General features: G+C 41.1%; 1 protein-coding gene across 4 annotated transcripts in view; it reads left to right on the top strand.

The window, feature by feature from the left end:
- Positions 1-19,478, top strand: part of ITPR2 (inositol 1,4,5-trisphosphate receptor type 2) — a 271,134-nt gene that overhangs the window by 90,839 nt on the left and 160,817 nt on the right. For all 4 annotated transcript variants that reach the window (XM_087765500.1, XM_087765499.1, XM_087765502.1 and 1 more), the window contains 3 exons: positions 416-560; positions 1,505-1,655; positions 17,449-17,642. In XM_087765500.1, the coding sequence (XP_087621626.1) occupies positions 416-560; positions 1,505-1,655; positions 17,449-17,642 (490 nt within the window). The remainder of the gene's footprint in view (positions 1-415; positions 561-1,504; positions 1,656-17,448; positions 17,643-19,478) is intronic.

Genomic DNA, 19,478 nt, shown 5'->3' with positions numbered 1-19,478 from the left:
AGTTGGTGGTGCAAAGGAGGAAGCTGACTGTCCCGAGCTGCTTTCCTGATCTGCTGTCTTCCTTGCGGAAATAGTAAACTCTGGCTGATGGGCAGAGAGGACAGCTCAGACTTAGTGACTTACTGAATTGCCACAGCAAGATTTGACTGCTGTCTGCCAGAACTGTAGTATTTTCCTGTTTCCATTATTCCCATTCACTGCAACCCCTCCTGGTACTGTTGGAGGGAAGGTTTGTGCATCCTTTGTTTGCCATCTTTGTGTATCTATGCAGAATTAGCTGACCTCTACCCCTTCTCCTTACAGAGAACTGACAGTAATTCTATAGCATTGTGATTGGTTTGTTTATTCTTTAATGACAGCTGATCCTGATATTAGAGATGTTTAATTTTTCTTCCTTCTGTGCCTTGCATTGTAGGTATGATTCTTTCACAGACTCTTCGAGGAATGAAATGAAGAGGAAGTTTGCGCTAACTATGGAATTTGTAGAAGAGTACTTGAAAGAAGTTGTAAATCAGCCCTTTCCATTTGGAGACAAAGAGAAAAATAAACTTACATTTGAGGTACCTCTCAGCTATCTGCGTCCTACTTACAGTATTCCTCCTCATTCCAGCTGAGTTGACATTGGCTCTTTCAAAGTAAAGGTAGTTGCAGAATAAGTGTCCATGTAAAATGTCCTAAAGAAGCACCAGTTCCTAATTCCAGTGTTCTTGGCGATGACTGTTACAGCAGAAAATAGTATTACTGTCTGCTGTCAAACAGCTGTATTTGTCCTTCCTTTTCCTGAGATGGTTGCATTTCAGTGGCAGGAGGAAGGATATGTGTGTGGGTGAATGGTCATATGCCCTTTCCACATTAGTCAATTAGCATGCAGGGATTCTTCAGTGTAAGTACTATTCTCTGTGTAAGATATGATACTGAAGGAAAGACTCTAAATAACCTAATCTTGTGTTTTAAATGTTGTTTGAAATTCCTGACAGAAACTTTAGATAGGCCTAGATCCTCTAGGTTCAAATAACATTGAATAAAGGGGAAATGCTTACAGCTTTTATAGTTCTTCCTCCAGCCTACCTCACAAGCTTTGTCACTCCTGTCTCTGGTCATCTGAAATCACATCTATTCACACTTACCACAGTCATCTTACTCTTCTTTTGACTTCCATCTTCTCTACAGCTGCTGCCTCTTTAAACAATTTCCTGGGGTCTTGCTTCTCAATCTTATCTGTTTTCCCAGTTGCAATTGTATCCTTTCAAGCCCTCTTAAATCTCATGTTAGTTTTGCTCTCTCTTGTAGTTTGACTGACCAGTTGTTTTGTCTAACTCTGAAAAACCTTTGATGTCACTGGCCTTAGTCCAAGGCCCAGTTAAATCAGTGGAAAGGCTTGTATAATTTGAATGCACTCTAGATCTGGATCTCTGTGAAAGTTGCTGTGTGAAATGCAACTGTATGGCACAGACGAATACCACATGCTGATACTTGCTTCATTTTTAATTTCTTTTTCTCATAGGTGGTACATCTGGCTCGAAACCTCATATACTTTGGCTTTTATAGTTTTAGTGAGCTGCTCAGACTGACCCGGACGCTGCTGGCAATTCTAGATATCGTTCAAGTTCCTATATCATCATACTTCGAAAGGTTGAGCAAGTTTCAGGATGGAGGTGAGAGAAGCAGCAAAGACTGTTATTCCAGTGTATAATTCATTATTTAGGGTGGAAATAATTTATGGAATGTCTCATTGATCTTTCAAGGTTCTTTAAACCCACCTACAGGAACGTATTGCAGGATACGTTAAGATGGTCAGCAAAAAAGGAACCTTTTTGAACAGAGCTGCAGACTTGATGACTTGTGGTTACTGTGTTGGTGCTGCTGCTCCTTTCCTTGTTCGGAACTGAACTTTCAAATCTGGATCTAGTCCTCAGTGTCCTTTGCGCTGAACATCCCAAGCAAGTGCAGATAGCATTTGCAGGACACCGCAATTATGATGGCTTGTATGTGGCACAAGTGCTTATTAGTCTTCTTAGCACTTCACTTGAAGGGAGAATAAAATGTTACTGGTCCCAGAACTGCAGAAGCACCAGATGGAAGTGCAGATGAGGCCATCCTCTGCATCTGTCTGTCAGTTTAGAGTATTCTTTTTTAACCCAGACCAGAGTGCCTGTCTGACAACCCCAGGAAAATGCTGCATGTCCCACTGCCTTTTCTACCATGGCTTAAAACTGGGTTGAAGAATGAGCATGCTAGGAAAGCGCTGAAACTTAGCAGCTTAGTTTTCCTCGGTGTGTGGAAGGGAAGTTTGACAGTCATGTGGGCTGAGGGTCCAGGAGACTGGCTGATGGCAAATTCTGTTTTAATATGTGGCTAGTGTAAGTGTCATTGTGCTGCCAGCTGGCCCACAGCACTGAAAAGAATGAGCTGTCTTGTTTGAAACAACAATTATTTTGTATTTTCTCTGGGAGGCCTTTTCCCAGCCTTGAGTTTTCCTAATCATCGTTTTGCTCAGTCACTCCTACAGATGCCCTGCATGAGTGTGCCATCCTTCATAACTTTTTCTTCTTTGAGGTTCACACACTCTGGAGAAGTGTAGACTGTCATTGTCTGCTCTGTCATCTCTGAGCCAAGAAGTCTCATGCTTGGTTCTCTGTCTTTCCTCCATCACTGCCAGTACACTTTCCTGAAAGCCCCTAAAGGTCTTTCCTGCATTGCTGTGCACACTAAGGCATGCTGTAGCTGGCTGCAGTCCCTCTACAGCACTATGGGAAGACTGTATGTTCAAACACTTAGAATTACGTTTTCCTTTTTTGTCCCTGAAATACTGCATTGCAGACTCTCTTCTTAAATGGCTCTGCACACAGTTTGACTCCAGATACAATCTTGCCATATTGGCAAGATGGAGCATGCAGATGTGGTTCTTCAGTTAAGTTCTCTCTCTGCTCAAGTCTTTAATCATGGTTATACATCTCATTCAATGTTTTTACTCACCTTCATTACCAATAAAATTGTGTTTAGTTCTTGATTCCCTTTTATTTCTGTTGAAGCGTTTCCTTTTAGGCTATATAGGAGAGGAAAGAACCACCCATTAAGTGCAAACAGACCTGCTCTCAGTTATACTAATTTCCAGAGCAATTCCATGCAAATCAATGAATTTACTCTGAAATAAATGAGTGTGAAGGAATGCAGAAAATGTCACCACTGTGCAAATGGAAGCTCAATAGCCTTGTTAGTAACACTCAACCATTAACTGGAACCTTGTTGGAAACTTTTGTCACACATTTGTTTTTGTCTCACATTCTTTCAGCAAAAAAGGCACGGAACAAAGGTGGGATTTTTTGTGTGTCTTTGATTAGCTTCCACCTTTATACAGATTCTTTAAACTTCTTTCTTGGCTGTAGTTGTCTCCATGGATGTTCATCTTTTAAACACTGGACCGGTTCAGGTCAGGATGTGACAATCCACTGATGTTCTTTTGGAAATGATCTGTGGGTTGGTTTGGTTTTTTTTTCCCCTTTTCCTGCTAACTATATGGCTAGAAAGCCCATTGCTTTAGAGAGGGTTTTTTGCTAGCTCAGGCTGTTGTCAGTCATGTTTGCCATCTTAAGGGATACCAAAGATAGAGATATTGGCTGTGCTGTCTAGACTTAAAGATAGGCATTGAAATTTTGCTGTAGAAAGACAGATGTTCTTATGTTGAAACAGCTGTAAGACTTGCCTGAGAGGCCTTCTGCGGTCTTTGACAAAAGAAAAGGGTGCCCATCTTTGGATGGTCATATCTTGTCTTCAGCCTCCCTCTTTTCTGATTGACAGGTCATAAAACACATAAACTGTGCATTCACTTTGCAGTTGAGACAAAATGATCCTGAATGTTTAACTGCTATGCCCAAGCATCTTACCATTCCTCCTCCTTCTTTTGGAGGTGCATACTTACCTACCCATGGGCAGCATTAGGCTATGAAGATGCATATGTCACAAGGACGCATAATTTAGAACCAGTTTAGGCAGTTTCATAACTCCTGTTTGAGCACCCAGCTCATAGAACTTCATGCCCAAAGAACATATTTCATGTCTGAATAACACATTACTCAAGCAAAACAGGGGAGTACTTTCCATTAAGAAAAAACACATAAAACCCAATCAGCATGAACTTTAGTTGCAGATCAGTGTTAGAGAGGGAGCTCAAGAAGAAACCGCCGGGTACTGTAGTAGCTGACATTCTGGAGATAACCGCTGTGGCTGAAATGTCAACTGTTTATAACTTTTGCCTATCTTTATTTCATCTGGAAGTCTGCTGGTGAGGAATGAATCAGACCATAGGGGCAGGAGTTTGGCTGGCAGAAGTTGCTCTAGTTCCTGGGGCTGTGAGAGTTTGTGCCAGCTGAGTATTTGGCTCCACTCTTTTTTTTCCTTTCCATCCTGTTGTTTTTTTAAAAAAACTTTTGTTGGGTAGCAGTCCTTTAAAACAAGCCCTGTGGTTGTCTTGCACCCAAATCCTGATTGTGTCTTTGCTACAAGGTAGTGAGAAAACACAGAACAGTTGATCTGCCTGTGTGCTCTCTGCCTTGCTAGGTATCACTTAGCTGTAGCTGAGGTGCGATGTGTCCACACTGAGCTAGAAAGAGCTGAGCTCAGGGGATTTGCTGGCTTGTGCTGTAGTGCAGTTGGCTGCTGCTGTGTCCAGTCTTTTCAGACTTCATGAACTTGTGCTTGTGCCCAGAGTAAGGTACAGAAAGTGCTTATGTTTTCTGTCTGAGTGGTGGTGGTGGGCTGGAACTTCTGTGCCTCTGCATGCATTGGACTGTAGGTGATGCTAAGGATAAGTGAGTCCTGACTTAAGACTGGGCTTGAGTCTGTGTTGGACAGGGAGACCTTGCTATATTAGGGTTGCTGGAACAGGCCTGTTTATGAGATGATCATGTGTCTTAATGATGTTCTTGTACTTTTTTATTTTCTGGGGGAAGGGGAAAGACTGGGGTCTGATTTTACAGTGCTTTGCATCTTGTGCAGTCACTTCTACCCAAACAAGTTTGACCCCAAAGGTACTGATGTTACCTAGGTCCTTTGGAGTCTGAATCCACCTTGTCCAGGATCCAGTAGGGATCCTGAAGAATGAACAGGCCAACAGAGAAACTAGTCTCAGGAATTTCTTCTAGATCTCCTCTCGCTCTGACAGTAAGGATTGTTCACCGGGCAAAGCTGTAGGTATACATTGTTTTTCAATTTTATAGTACTTACAAGACTGTACATCAAAGGTTCCCCTTCCCCTTTTACACAGATACCCTCTCTCTTTGTTATAAAACTGCGTTGTTGAGAACATCTGTTAGTTGTTTTATCAGTTACCTGTCTTGGCTTTTTATTGTCCCTTTTAACGTACAATACTGATCTCTTAGGCTATTAAGTAAAAAGGATTACAACAGAAAGTAAAACTCAGTGGTTTTTGAAAATGTGTTGGCATTTTCTAAAATCAGGATGGTCCATTGATTTTTTTTCAGGAAGTGTTTTCTTATTCATAACTCCCATAAAATGCAGATGGATGGATTGTTCCCTGCCCTCATTCAGGATGGTGGGAGCCCTCCCTCCAGTCAGTTAGGGGAGAGGGTGACTTCTTCCTATCTTTAGAAGAGGTGAGATTCTGCTCTCCCATATCTCTCCAGTCTGCGGCAAGGGTCTCACTCCACCGCATCCTCTCTGGCAGGTCCAATACTTGCAACGTTCGTATCATACCTTTGAACACAGAGTATTGCAGGTAGGTGTCCCTCCAACACATCATTGCTTTAGGCATGTGCACATTTACACAGCTTGTTTCTTAGGGAACGTTAGCTTCCCTGAGTTACAAAACTCATTACATTGATGTTCTTTTTAAAAAAAAAAAAAAGGAAGATTGTATCTGTTGTCATTTTGTGTATATACTGTGAATGTTTGGAACTAAATTATTAGTTTTGGAGATCATAAAAGTTGTGGGGTTTGGGGTTTCTTTTTTTTAAAAATTTTTTTAATCCATCCAGTCAGTGATCACAAATGTCTAGGCATTAGCTTTAATTCAGTAAGAACATCTATTTCATACTTTGAGCTTAGAGCTTTGAAGTGTAGTTCTAAAACCTAGTTTTGACAAACACTGAAAGCCAGCCATGATGCCTGGGACTCATGGTTTAATGGTATAAACAAATGTGTTTAAATTTTATCAAGCACTAGGGGCCTGATCCTATAACTCTAATGTAGGAAAGTGCTGCTGAATACCAGCTTGGGCTCTGTATATTTTAATTTCATCACTATCTTATTGTAAATTTACATAGTGTCCTGGTTTCAGCTGCAATAGAGTTAATTTTCTTCCTAGTAGCTGGTATAGTGCTGTGTTTTGGATTTAGTATGAGAATAATGTCGATAACACACTGATGTTTTAGTTGTTGCTAAGTAGGGCTTACACTAAGTCAAGGACTTTTCAGCTCTGCTGAAAAGTGCATGCTCTTTTCATGCTCTGCCAGGTGCACAAGAAGCTTGGATGGGGCACAGCCAGGACGGCTGACCCAGACTGGCCAAAGGGCTATTCCATATCATATGACATCATGCTCAGTATATAAACTGGGGAGAGTTGGCCGGGGGGCAGCGATCGCTGCTTGGGGATGTGCTGGGCATTGGTCGTCGGGTGGTGAGCAATTGTATAGCGTATCACTTGCTTTTTATATTATTATTATATTGTTATTATTATTATTATTATTACTACTATTCTATTTCATTTTACTTCAATTATTAAACTGTTCTTAACCCACGAGTTTTCTGACTTTCACCCTTCCAATTCTCTCCCACATCCCACTGGGGTGGGGGGAGTGAGTGAGCGGCTGTGTGGTGCTTAGTTGCTGGCTGGGGTTAAGCCACGACACATAGATTAATATTAAATGGATATTTAATAACAATATTTTGTCAATAATTATGCCTATTCAGAAATGCAGTTGATTTTCAGGTTCTAGGACAAATTACTTGAGAAGAGGTTTGTCCAAATGGAAGTCTCATGTAATTGCTATTCTGCAGCTGTGGTACATCCAAGGTGGCAGCTCTATAGAAGTTAAGAATTTTGGGTAGGATCTATTTATTTTACATGACAGGTCTTGCATTTTATTTTTGTTAAAAAGTATTGATTTCTATGGGAAACTCAGTGCTGAATACATCTGGGGACAAATAGGGTATGCTGCCTTTCCATTATCGACATTGATTTGTTCCAGGTCAGTAGCAACAAAAGCTTCCAGCATCCGATTCCTATAATGTGGAGTTGTAGGGAACTGGTGAGGTTGGCTCTTTACTGGTTTGACAACTGATCCACATCATGAAATCTGTAGTCAGGATTTTAGGAATGAGTAGAAATATATTAACGGTGGGGGGAAGAATGAGGTGGGTCTTGGCTGTGGGAAGCCTGCCTGGAATTGTGCACCTCAGAATTGAAACAACCAAATTTACAACCAGCAATCTGGAGTCTTCTTCCCTGTTTAATATTTATTTCTTAAATAGATCCACTTATTTCAGTGAAACCACTTGCTAAGTAAGGAAGTATATACGACAAGTGTTGAACTGTTGAAGCAAATCTGCAAAATGGGATGTACTTTTAGGCTTAGTGGAAGTTGCATGAAGACTTAATTAACCTTTTACCTCAAGATGTCCTTTTCCATCCTTCGCTTAAATTTTGACTCACATTGATGGCTGAGGTAGTCCTTGATGTCTTGTGCAAGTTTCTCTATATTGGTTCTGCAAAGATTCTGAAAAGAGCCTTATGTTATTGTTAATGTTATGCCTTCCTTCCTTTATAAAGCTTGATTTTAATGCCACTGTCAATTACCTTAACCAGAATTAAATTAGCGTGCATGTAGTTTTCAGGTGTGACCTTATTTGATGAGGACAGATTGGGGAAAGTTGGCTAGAAACATTTGTGAGGTAGGATCTTGGGGGAAAAAAAAAAGATAGACATTTTTGGAAATGTCTCTTACCTAGATTGCATCCTAGAAATTAATTGACTTGAAAATGTTGCAGCCAACTCCTTTTTTCAGTGTCTTAACTTTGCATCATTTTTGAGGTTATTTGAGGCTTTTTTTCTTTTTTGAGGCTTTTTCTTTTTTTCCCTTTTAGATTCTAAAAAATATGGGGTTTACAAAATATACTACCTGTATCCTAAAGAGGCATTTTTTTCTTAAGGAGAAAGTGAGGACTTCATTTAGTAGTGCTGTCATTCTGGCACCTTTCAAGAACATGATAATCTCTTGCAGTTTTAATTAAAAGGTAAAGTCATTGCTTTCCTAATAAGTGCACCCTGCTGTATCATTCCAGAGTCAGGAGCCAATCTGCCTTGTCCAATACTGGTTATTTATTCTCTGTGAATTAAAACGCACATCTTTCTCTAGGTGCGATTGATCTTTCAAATAGCTGATTTTTGTCAAACCATGCAGCTGCAGCATATGTCAGGTCTGAAAGATGAAATGACATGGTAGTATTAGCAGGCAAGCTACATGTTTGCCATGCAGGTCAGCGCTATTTAGTTAATGTTGTTTGGGAATGAGAATAATGGCAGCAAGGAAATACATCCTTGAATTTAAGCTATATATGTCTTGGGATGCAACTCCACAGTGCTTGGTACCAGTTTGAAAATTGGAGGGACAAATCTAGGCTATCTACAGAGGGTATGTCTTTCCCTCAGGAGCTCTACGTAAATGACTACAATTTTCCTGACGTCCACTGACATCAGTCTTTCGGCTCCCTTTGCTTCCACAAAGGAAGGCTACGCTCAGTCTTTTTGAAAAACAGGTTTTAAAAACTACCTATAAACTCCAATTCCTCCTGCCTCTGTGATTCTCACATGAAATGTGTTGCTCATGACTGGCTCAACAGATGCCACCTTTTACCTGTTCAAACTGGTAGCCAAATATCCCGGCTCATTCACATTATGTCTGGGTCTTTAGCTTGGTAGCATATCCCTCCTGTAGACCAAAGGGACTAAAGATCTGTCTGTCGGTGTCCTGAGGTTGTGGAACATTTCTTTGAAATGTATCATGAAGAGTCTGACCCCTGTGTCATGCTGCAAGCTTTGCTGCTTTGTTGTGATGTACCCCAAAGGATTCGACCCTGGCAGGGGTCAGAATGGGGAAGCCCCCACTCTCTCCTGAAGACTTCAGCACTGGTGGGCTACCATCTCTCTGCAAAGGAGTGCCTGTATATCAGTGTGTCAGGGGACCCTCGTCCATTCATTGGCCCCTTTGATAGGTCCTAGTAGTCTGCTTAGTCCCTTAGCTTCAACTGAACAAGAAGATAGGTAGGGTTTTCTTCCAGCCCTCTTGTCTGCAAGTGGAGATGCACGCTGCTTAGAAGCACCAGTAGCGAGACCGCTACTCGAACAAGGCTGGACCTGCCATTTCTACTGTGCCTGTGGGTCCTCTGTGACCAAGAAGGACCAGATTTCATCCAGGACTATTAGAAAAGACTGTATTTTTTTCTCAGCCTTGCATCCATGTCTGTTAGCTGCTCTTTTGTCTAGTTAACAATTTGAAATATATTCTTGAGGCATACTTTGATTAGCAGAGCTAATGAGGCAGTGGCTGCCTGGCAGACTGGAGCAATAATTTATGCCAGCAGTTTACAACAAAAGGGTTACAAGAGAAAAAAGATTTAACCCTTAGGAAAGTTAGTTGTGTTAGTCACAGATGTCTATAGTGAAGCAGCTGCTGTTCAGTTACGAATATTGTCGGACCAAAGGGGAGGTCAGTCTGGGATTTTAATTCTCTGGCATGGACCATTTCTCTTTCCTCCTTATTCCTTCCCTCATCATGAGGCCTGTGCATTAATGTGATTCCAGAGACCATTGCTCTTCTAGGAATCGATACCCGTTTCATAGATGTAACTTGGCTAGAAGGCTTGATTCCCATGATGCTTTTTACTTTCAAGGCCAACATGCTGATGTATGTGTTTTTTCCTTCGTCTAATGTCCATGGCATGAAAGCTGTATATTTTCACACTGCTTTGTGGTTTTGGGGATAGGCAACATCAACAGAACCTGCAGAATGTCAGGAGAATGCGAAGTTTGGTGGAGTTTCACCATGGCTGGGCAGCAGTGAATTTGTATGCAAAAAGGGAGGGCTTGTGGATATACTGTAGGTAAGTGGAGGCTGGGGTGGCCAGATTCACTCAGGGGGCGGGTAGTAAATGTACTTGCATTGCAGATTGTGGGGTTTTTGTTTGTTTTGCCTCATTAGTTCTGAGGGCTGTATAAAATGTAGAAGTGGCTTCACCTTCTGCCCTTAATGTCATGCCTTAGGTTTTCCGTGAGGCTTACCTGAGGTCAGCTAGTTATTCGAGCAAAGAAAAATGGTTAATGAAGAAATAAAGTGCGATTCTTGGCCTGTTTATGGTAGGTTTTGCAGTGTTTATGAGCAAATTCTGTAGAAAACCTGTAAAAATTAATACCTCTTTCACAAACAGAACTGTGAGGTTTAATGCTTCTGGCAAATAATATATAGCTCTAAAGGATTCGAAATAAAATGTGTTCCTTTAGGTACTGAAGTGTTGTTATTATATGTCTTAAAAATGGCTATAACTTTTCACGCAGAAAGATTAAATTGCATGAAGCAATGAAGCCAAATCAACAAAGGCAAAGAAATGTAGAGCTAAAGCTGCCATTGGGTTTTTAATTTAGCCCTTGGTAACTAGATATTGCTGCGCATACGGTTCCCTGCCAGAGAATCCCCAAGGATTGGCAGTGTTGCATGCTTTAAGATGGCACTGAAACTTTAAGAAGCTTATGGTGAAGCAATAGTATAGGTCTCACTGAAATCCACAAAGTCAAGGCCATTGGGAGTCAAGGCTCCTGTTTCAGCAGTCATCGGGAAAGTGACTTGCTGTTCTAAGTACTGTCTTAAAACCTAGTTGAACACAACTACACTGAGGCATGGGTTGAGACAAGGTCAGCCTTGCTGAAAACTGACTTTGATGATGGTTAAAAGTTTTGGACTTTCAGCAACATGCCTGATGTCTCCTCATGTAGCAGTGAGCTTGGAAACCAGGCTAAAGCTTCCACTGTGCCCTGGCAAAATTCAGTTTTGCCTCACCAGGGCTACAGTTGGTAAAAGTTAATTTCATGGGAAAAATGAGTGGCTGAGGAGGACTGAGAAGGTGTTGGGACTTCATTGGGTTATGGATGGGGAAAGTGGCCTTAAGGGCTGTGGTGAAAGAAGTTGGCATGGCGGGGTATGTTGGCAGCAGATGCTGTCTGGCTTGTGCCCTGCTACATTGGAAGGGAAGTGTTCTTTAGGAGATGTTTGGAAGAAGTTGAAGCGCCAGGTGCCCTAATCAAAAGCACGCTCAGGTTTGATGACATCAGAGAGTTGTCTCTGTTAACTTAATTACAGAGACAATGCAAGAAATGCCACATTTCTGCAAAACCTTTGATTTGTCTGTCTCCCCCCCCCCCTCCCCCCCCCCCCCCCCTTATATAAGCAAGATCGAACAATGTATTGGGCTTTTATGGACAGGTTAATGAAAGTTGTTGGAGCAGTGGATGCATGTACATTTGTCTTTTCGGGTCATTAAGTACCAGATTTCTTGAAGAACCCATCTTATGTCAGCTCCTATTTAGGTACTTAGTTTCTAGAAACATTGATCATCTAGCTTCTCCAGTCCCTAATGAGAGCTGTTGGGTGTTAAAGTCCTTTTGTGAAAATATAGGTGCTTTTTACATTTCTGAATAGGGAGATGAGCACTGTGGAGAACTGTTTGAGCTAAAAATGGCTGAGCAGTTTTGAAAATTGAGCCCTAGGAATCCATCTTTTCTATATCTGTGTTGAGGAAGACTGAGCAATAATGTTAGTAAGAGCAGACTCTGTCCCTCTGTGGCAACTGGGGACCAGATCAGGTGCGTATAGTTAATGTTTAAATAAACAAGGCTGCAAGTCAGTTCCCTGGTGCCTTGGGGATATCTTTGGAGTAGAGGGCTACTTTCTGTAAGGCTATCTGCCAGCCTTTGAGGCCGTCCATTCAGTATTAATGCTCAGCTACCGCGCAGTTCTCTGCACTGTTTGTGAAATACCTAAAATGCTGTGGGTACTGGAGAGCAAACTGAGGACGCGGCATAGCAATTGCCTAGGAACGGTTTGAAGAAAAGGCATGAATCGCCAGCTGCCTTTGACAGTTGTTTGTCTTTCTGAATATGGTATTTTGTCACTTACCATCCATGCTGTATTACATAGCAGATTGTTGTTTACTCTTATATTCTGCTTTTAGAATTTTTGCAACCAGTAAATGACTTATCAAGAAAATATGTTTACGTAGAAAATGAAGTGTCAAATTATCCACTGTTTCGATTACTTGGGTGGTTGTTATTTTTTTCCCGTAATTGACTTCTCTGAAAACTCTTTCTTCTCAGAGAGGCCGCTGTGTTGTCAATCGTGCCAAATTGTATGAGATTATGTGCTACAGTTTTGTGACAGAAACTGATATTCATTAGGAAGTTGTGATCACTGTAATAAAAAGTAATGAAAAGGAGATGCACAGTTGTCTTTTGAAAACATGACAAGCATTCTCTTCTTTCCTCCTCTTTCAGTGCCTGTCAATCTGCAGCTCCTTTAAATTACCACTTATGTGTACAGTGATTTCACTCTTCCATTGACTAACCTTGTGAGACCATACATTCAACAGGAGGCATTTCTAATGGGTCCACTGCTTACGGAAGATTCTTGGTATCTGACTCATCTTGGCAGAGGGAGAGAGGAAGAACTGGGGAGAGAAAGAGAAAATTGGAAAAATGGAGGAAGATTAATGGAGATTGCCTTGCCTTCTTTTCCTCTGTTCGTCAGTCACAGCTCTGAGCACTTTTGCAGTGGTTTGCTGGTGAGAGAAGCGGTTGGTCACGCACACTAGCACCTTACAACATTGCAATGACCGTTCTCTCCCTGTCATGCTTCTCAGCCAAATATAAATGTTAATACCTTGACCTCAAAGAAGACAACAAATGATGGAGGTCAGCAGGTTAAGGGTGGCAGTACCATATGAAGGCACAGCTCAGGCTTCTCTTCACTTATCTCTAGCAAAGTGCAGGCAAAAGTAATCAGGGTTCACATCTACTTGCTATCTCTCCTGATTTAGCTCAGTTAACTAGCTGAGGCAGTAAGTTAATTTTTCCTTGGGCATTGATATTCAGGAAGCACTTTGGAGCTGTAACTAAGATCAGAGCTCCGTTATTTTAGTCATTGTGTGCATATGTACTAAGAACTTAAATCTCTTTTATTGAGCCAGTGTATTTTGTCTTGCATTGTTGCAGGCTTAGCTGACATGCAGTCAGTCACTTTTTAAGCCGCAATAACCTTTCTGCATGCCTTACCTCAGAGACTCATACCCTTTCCTGCTGAGATAACTGTATTAAAGCCAAGAGAACACAAAGGCATAATAAGAAGAAAGAACTCACTAGCAAGACTGCTGCTGGCCCCTGATGTTTGTGAGTGACAGATTTAAATCCATGCTTAACATGGTCTAGACTTCCAAGGCTGGACAGATAACACTGAGCACCACGAGTGCTGTTTACTGGGGAATCTTTTGGAAGAGAAGCTTCTGCCCACTCTTCGTGTACGTGAGTGATCCTCATGGCTTCTTTTGAAGAACAGAGCAGTTCCTCCCAGTGTTGAGACACAGTCAGCTGCTTCATTGCCATACATGAATGTGCTGGTTGACGGCCGTCTGCTCCTAAAAGATGGTTACATTTCATCAGCACCCTACAAAACATAGTTGTTAAAATCTTTCCTGAAAAGAATGCTGAATTGCTCCAGTTGCTGTATTATTTTCACCTGGGAACGTTCTCCCTAAGCCTGCTCTGAGTTAATTGAAAATAATAGTCAGCATCAGCCAGTTAGTTAAAAAGTTTTCCAAGATGGGTTTACCCATGACACCTTGTCTCGCTGCTGTTATTGACAGAAATAATGCAGTACGGAGACACTACCCATTTAAACTGTAAATACTAAACTGGATTAAGTAGATTTTTCTCTCACTAAAATCCTTTCCGATGCATTAATGAAATACAATTTGAAATGGCAGTGATAATAAGTACCACCTTAATCCTCCTTTGCTTTCCTGCCTCTGGCTGTTTAGTTCAGTCGCATGAAGGTCAATAGTAAATTAATGTTGTGGACAGAGGGGTTTATCCTTGTTACCAGTGCTGTTGGGAAGCAGGTTCATAGCTACCATTCACTGGTTTGTACCATCTTTTACCACTGGTGTTCTGTGGGTGAGGGGAAAGGACAGCAGTCATCTCATTTCTTATTATTTCCTAGATGCTTTTGTAGGCTCCATCATCACATTAGCTGAGTGCCTCCCAGTCTTTGTTATATCAGGCCTCTCACTGTCCTTTTTAGAGATGGAGAAAGCAGTCTCCTCATTTATGGAGGTGGTCCTGAAATGCAGAGAGAGTGAGTAATTCCTTGGTCACAGAGGGAGTTGAATCCCATCCCCTGCGGTGCCTGTGCAGCACCCCAGTGATAGCTGGGAAATAAGCAGGATGTATGCTCTAGGCAAAATCCCAGCTTGCTTTCTCCAAAAATATGAGGTCCACCCAAGACGTTGTCTGACTCCTTGTCCAAAAGATGCTACCTTTTTTGTTAACTTTACACCAGGTGGACTTCAGTCTTGAAGGGTGGGTAGGAACTTTTCTAGATAAAGTGGAATTTTTCTGCCTCATTTGGGACAAACTGCAGTTGTATCTAGTTTTCAAGAAAAATATCTTCTGGACTTGTCTTAGACTTCAGTGGTTTAATTATCAGCTGGTAGCCCCATTGACTCAAGTTGTTTTATAAAGAATTCCTGGGCTTTCCAAATAGCAGTGCCTCTATTTATATTCACCTCTGTAAGACTGAGTGAAAGAGATTTTGAAAACATGTTGTGAGGGAGAGGACAATGACTTCTCAACTGAGATGCAGAGCAGGGGTATTACAGGCCACGAAGCAGCTGCACAACCTATAGGTCTTGTTGTGTGCTTATCAGTCAGCATTAAGGACAGGGTGATATGAATGAGGTCATTTATTTCACAGTTTGAAGATGAAGAAGATGCAAAAAGTCAGTTTAACTGAAGCTACTTTAAAGTTTGAAGGTCCTCCACTTAGTAATCTAGCTTTACACGGGTGTACCGAATGATGGTCAATGCAAATAAGCGTTTAGCACACTGGAAGAAAGGGGGTGGGAAGGAGGGGGGAGAGAGAGAGATCCATACTATGTTATTCCCCAGCTGTTTTACTTGATTTGAAAGGAAAATGCATCATTTTAATTTTGCAGCAAGAATGGAATGATTTTATTGCTTTATGCTGGTGTAAGCAGTTAGGAGAACTTTCTGTGCCTGCTTAATGTGAGGATCTAGCCCTTAGTTTGACTTCTAGCTTTTTTTCCCTAATATCATGCAAAGTCCGAAATACATTTTTTCCCTCCTTTGTAGGGACTTGAAGTATTATTTTCAAAAGACCAATTCAGAGTGATTGCACACCAGACCGGATGCTGAATGGGACCTCAAATGTGACACTAATCTGCCTCATTCACTTTGAAAAAGCAAATTCTTTGTGTGTTTTCCTTTTAAAGTCAGGCCTGAAGGCATCCGCTTTCCCTGTATGCAGTACTTGAGCTCTATGGATTGAAGAAAGAAGGGCGTAAGAGGAAGATACTGCTAACAAAATAAAATATATCTTTGGCTTTTTACAGCAGATTATCTGGGAGGAGGGTCTCTTCAGTGTGAGTAAAACTTGTCAGTTGCGTGGTGATTAAAGTGTACTAAAAGACATACAAGAACTATTCAGGCTTACCTCAGCAAAGCTACATTTCCTCCATTCTTTTGTTTGCCTTTGGTGTAGTCTAGGTCTTGGCACTCTTTCTGCAAAGAGATGTGATCATTCCCTTCCTATCCTCCATTCATTCACAGATCTGTGCTTTGCAAGAGAGGAAACTAATTCATGTAGGTAGGTAGCACAAAACGCTCGTTCTTTCTTCTCCCCACCCTTGGAAGAAGATAGTCATTGATTGACTGAGATGCTTTTCATATCAAAATTCACTATAAAGCCCGACCAGTATAATCTATGGGAACAAATGGTATTTCTTGGTAGATTTTGCTGAATGGGCATCAGTGATAGGTACCATTGCAACTAGACTGGACTAAAGTTTTTTGCCACATGAGTATAAAATAGTTTTTTTTTTTTTTTCCCTCAGGTGTAACTTATGAAGGGCACTGTGATTACAGATACTAGTTTGACCTTCAGGACAGCCTTGAGGGCCTGACATTCTCCTGGGACTTTTTTGAAGGGGGATGGCTGGCTAGTTGTGTCAGTTGGCTTTGGTTTGTGGCCTGCCATTTGGACCACATACAGAGATTGATCAGACTTGCACAGCCTCAAATCTTTACTCTCTCCTAGTGTGACATATGAGATACTTGAATAGTCTCCTTCCAGCTTCTGCAGTGCCAAAAGCAGCCTTACTGTCAAGCACATATATTATGTCCAGCCATCATGACGAGTACGCGAACACCTCCCATGTGTCTACAAAGCAAGGTCGTAAAGTGCAGCAGCAGAAGATACAAATGAAATACCAAAGTTTTCTAACAATAAACATAGTCAAGTACTGGAATTGCTTGCCTAGGGATGCTGTATATTATGGGATATGCAGCACTTAAATATTCTTAAAAACAGGTTAAACAAACCTCTTTCAGAAATGGTTTTAGATGTAGATGGTCTGTTCAGCCTGGAGAAGAGGAGACTGAGGGGAGACCTCATCGTGGTCTACAGCTTCCTCGCAAGGGAAGGAGGAGGGGCAGGTGCTGATCTCTTCTCCCTGACGACCAACGATAGCACCCAAGGGAACGCCAGGAAGATATGCCAGGGGCGGTTTAGGTTGGACGTTAGGAAAAGGTTCTTCACCCAGAGGGTGGTGGAGCACTGGAACAAGCTCCCCCAAGAGGTGGTCATGACGCCAAGCCTGACAACATTCAAGAGGCATTTGGACAATGCCCTCAGACGTATAGTATGATTTTTGGGGTTGTCCTATGCAGGGACAGGAGTTGGACTCGATGATCCTTGTGGGTCCCTTCCAACTCAGGATATTCTATGATTCTATGATAATATACCTTCAGACAAAGGAATGGATTAGGTGAACTACTGAGATTCCTTCTGCTCTATTTTTTATGATTTCTTGAACATATTAACAGAGCTGTGGAAAGCTTTTGGCATCTTTTCCATCTGTTGCCTTGTAAGAAATGATCTCTTGGAAAATCAGTGTAGAAAATTGTCCCCAAACCATTGGGTAATGTGAATGAATTCCTTCTCCTGAGTTTTGTTCAGGAATTGAGAACTTATTTTTCAATATACCCGTTAAGACTGTAAAGGGCTTTGATGACATGGGTGTATGTGTGATATATAGCTTTCCAAGCAAGCTTTACTGATGGCAAATATGTATGTGTTTGTGTTTAATGCATAGGAAACAACGTTATGAGGACCATCCATGGTGTAGGAGAGATGATGACCCAAATGGTACTGAGCAGAGGATCTATATTTCCCATCAGTGCCCCTGATGTACAGCCAAGCATTCACCCAAGCAAGCAAGCCAGTACCTCAGACAGTGAAGATGTGATTGTAATGGACACCAAATTGAAAATCATTGAGATTTTGCAGGTAATAATGGTTGGTGGAATATTACATAGCCATTTCACAATTATTTGCTTATTCACGTAGTGGTGATTTCTGTTACCTGCATCCTTACTATTCACTGGGCTGATCATTGTAAAAATGAGACTGTGATATGAAGAAGACGACTCCTCTGTGTGAACACCAGTACAGTTGTGATCCTCACTCTTACACTTGCTTCATTTCTGAAGGAAGTAGATGCTGTAGAAACTCTGTCACTGTAACTGTGAAAAGGCAGAACTTGTCCTTTAATCTGCCTCACTAATGTTTTCTGAAGACACCGTGTCTGTTTCCAGTCTCGTTAACACTCATTTTACCCTAGGGTAGATTACTTGACTTTAGTATTTGACTTTTCCTTTACAGTAGTTTGGTGAAGGGCAGAATTGGACCTAGACCTACTGAAGTCATGCAAGGCCATGCACTTTTGAAGTCCATTTCAGATTTCCACTGTTAGATTAAGAATAGTCTGTGGGCTGCTGTGATTTTCTCCCAGCTGAACTGACAAGCTGTATGACACTAGTATGCCTCCTGAGATAAAATTTTCACTTTGTGCTATTAGTAAGTGAAGTGGCACACATTTGTTCTGTATATCAAATCCCAGTTTCTGCAGTACTTATGCCCTGAAGGAATGTTTCAGTGTTTTCTATAAATTCTGCGGATCTGTTGGTAGGATTCCATTTGTTCTGACTGCTTATAAATGATTTAGATTACCTTAATTACTTGTCATCTGAAAGACTATCAGTTGTTAAAAGTATCCACAATACTGCATGCTTTGGTTCCAGAGCTCCTTTAGTTGAAGGCTTATGGTGAAAGAGTGAGTGTTATGAAGTTATTACCTAAATAATACCATTCATGTGTATTGCTTCTCATTTTCATTTGTTTTTTGACTGAGTTTCTCTCCATACTGTCTTGGTCTACTGGCTGATGCCTAGGAGGATGATTCCAGGACACCAACCTCGTCCTGTGCATTCACCTTTAGATTTGTGCAACGTGCAGATTAGCACGTTGTCATGTGTTGGGTGAGTCACAGTAAATGTGCATATATATGACCTTAGTTCACAAGAAATGCAAAATAATTCAGTTTCATTTAATATGCAATGAAGAAGGATTAATTTAAATCATGTTACCTTTCATTGCTGTGCTATTACCCTAAAAGGCAAGTAAGAATATTTTAGATTTATTGTATTATCATGCAAAGCTAGTACAGTGGTGATTAAAGCTCTTCTATTCTAAGAAATATTTCAGTTTATAATAATTTAATTCTCAATATATCCTCTTATTCCTTTAAGTAAAGGCATTTTTTTACTTAACAGTTTCCATTCTGCTATCAGCCAGAATTAAACAGATGGCCTGATAGACGTAGTTGACTATGCGTGGACTTGGGAAATGTTTATTTTTAAAAATCTCACTTGTACAATTATAGGGTAACTTGATCATGGAACCAACATAAACTTGCCTTTTTCTTTTTTTATTAGAAGATTTTAAAGAAAAGATACTGTTTATTAAATTGACATTTTATTTGCTTTTAGATGGCATAGTCCTAGTTACCCTATTCAAATCCTATTACAGTTCCCTGGGTCTGGGAAGCTTGTATGACTTTAGTTAGGGATCAAAGAAACAGGTTGCCACCATTTGCTAAGTTATCACCTGTTGCCTGAGTCTTGGTAGCTTAACATATGTGCTTTCACGCCCCCCGACTGTAACATATGTGAAGTGATCTTAAACCTCTGTCATTGTATACTTATATTTACTGTGGGCAAGGAGCATAAGTGTGGGAAATGCTGAAACTCGACTGATGGGCAGTTGGTTGGTGAAGTGTCAGAT

Source organism: Nipponia nippon, unplaced genomic scaffold, assembly GCF_047370975.1.
Source record: "Nipponia nippon isolate SJK-2023a ecotype South Korea unplaced genomic scaffold, ASM4737097v1 scaffold_3, whole genome shotgun sequence".
NCBI lineage: Eukaryota > Metazoa > Chordata > Aves > Pelecaniformes > Threskiornithidae > Nipponia > Nipponia nippon.
This window is presented reverse-complemented; position numbering and strand designations above follow the sequence as displayed.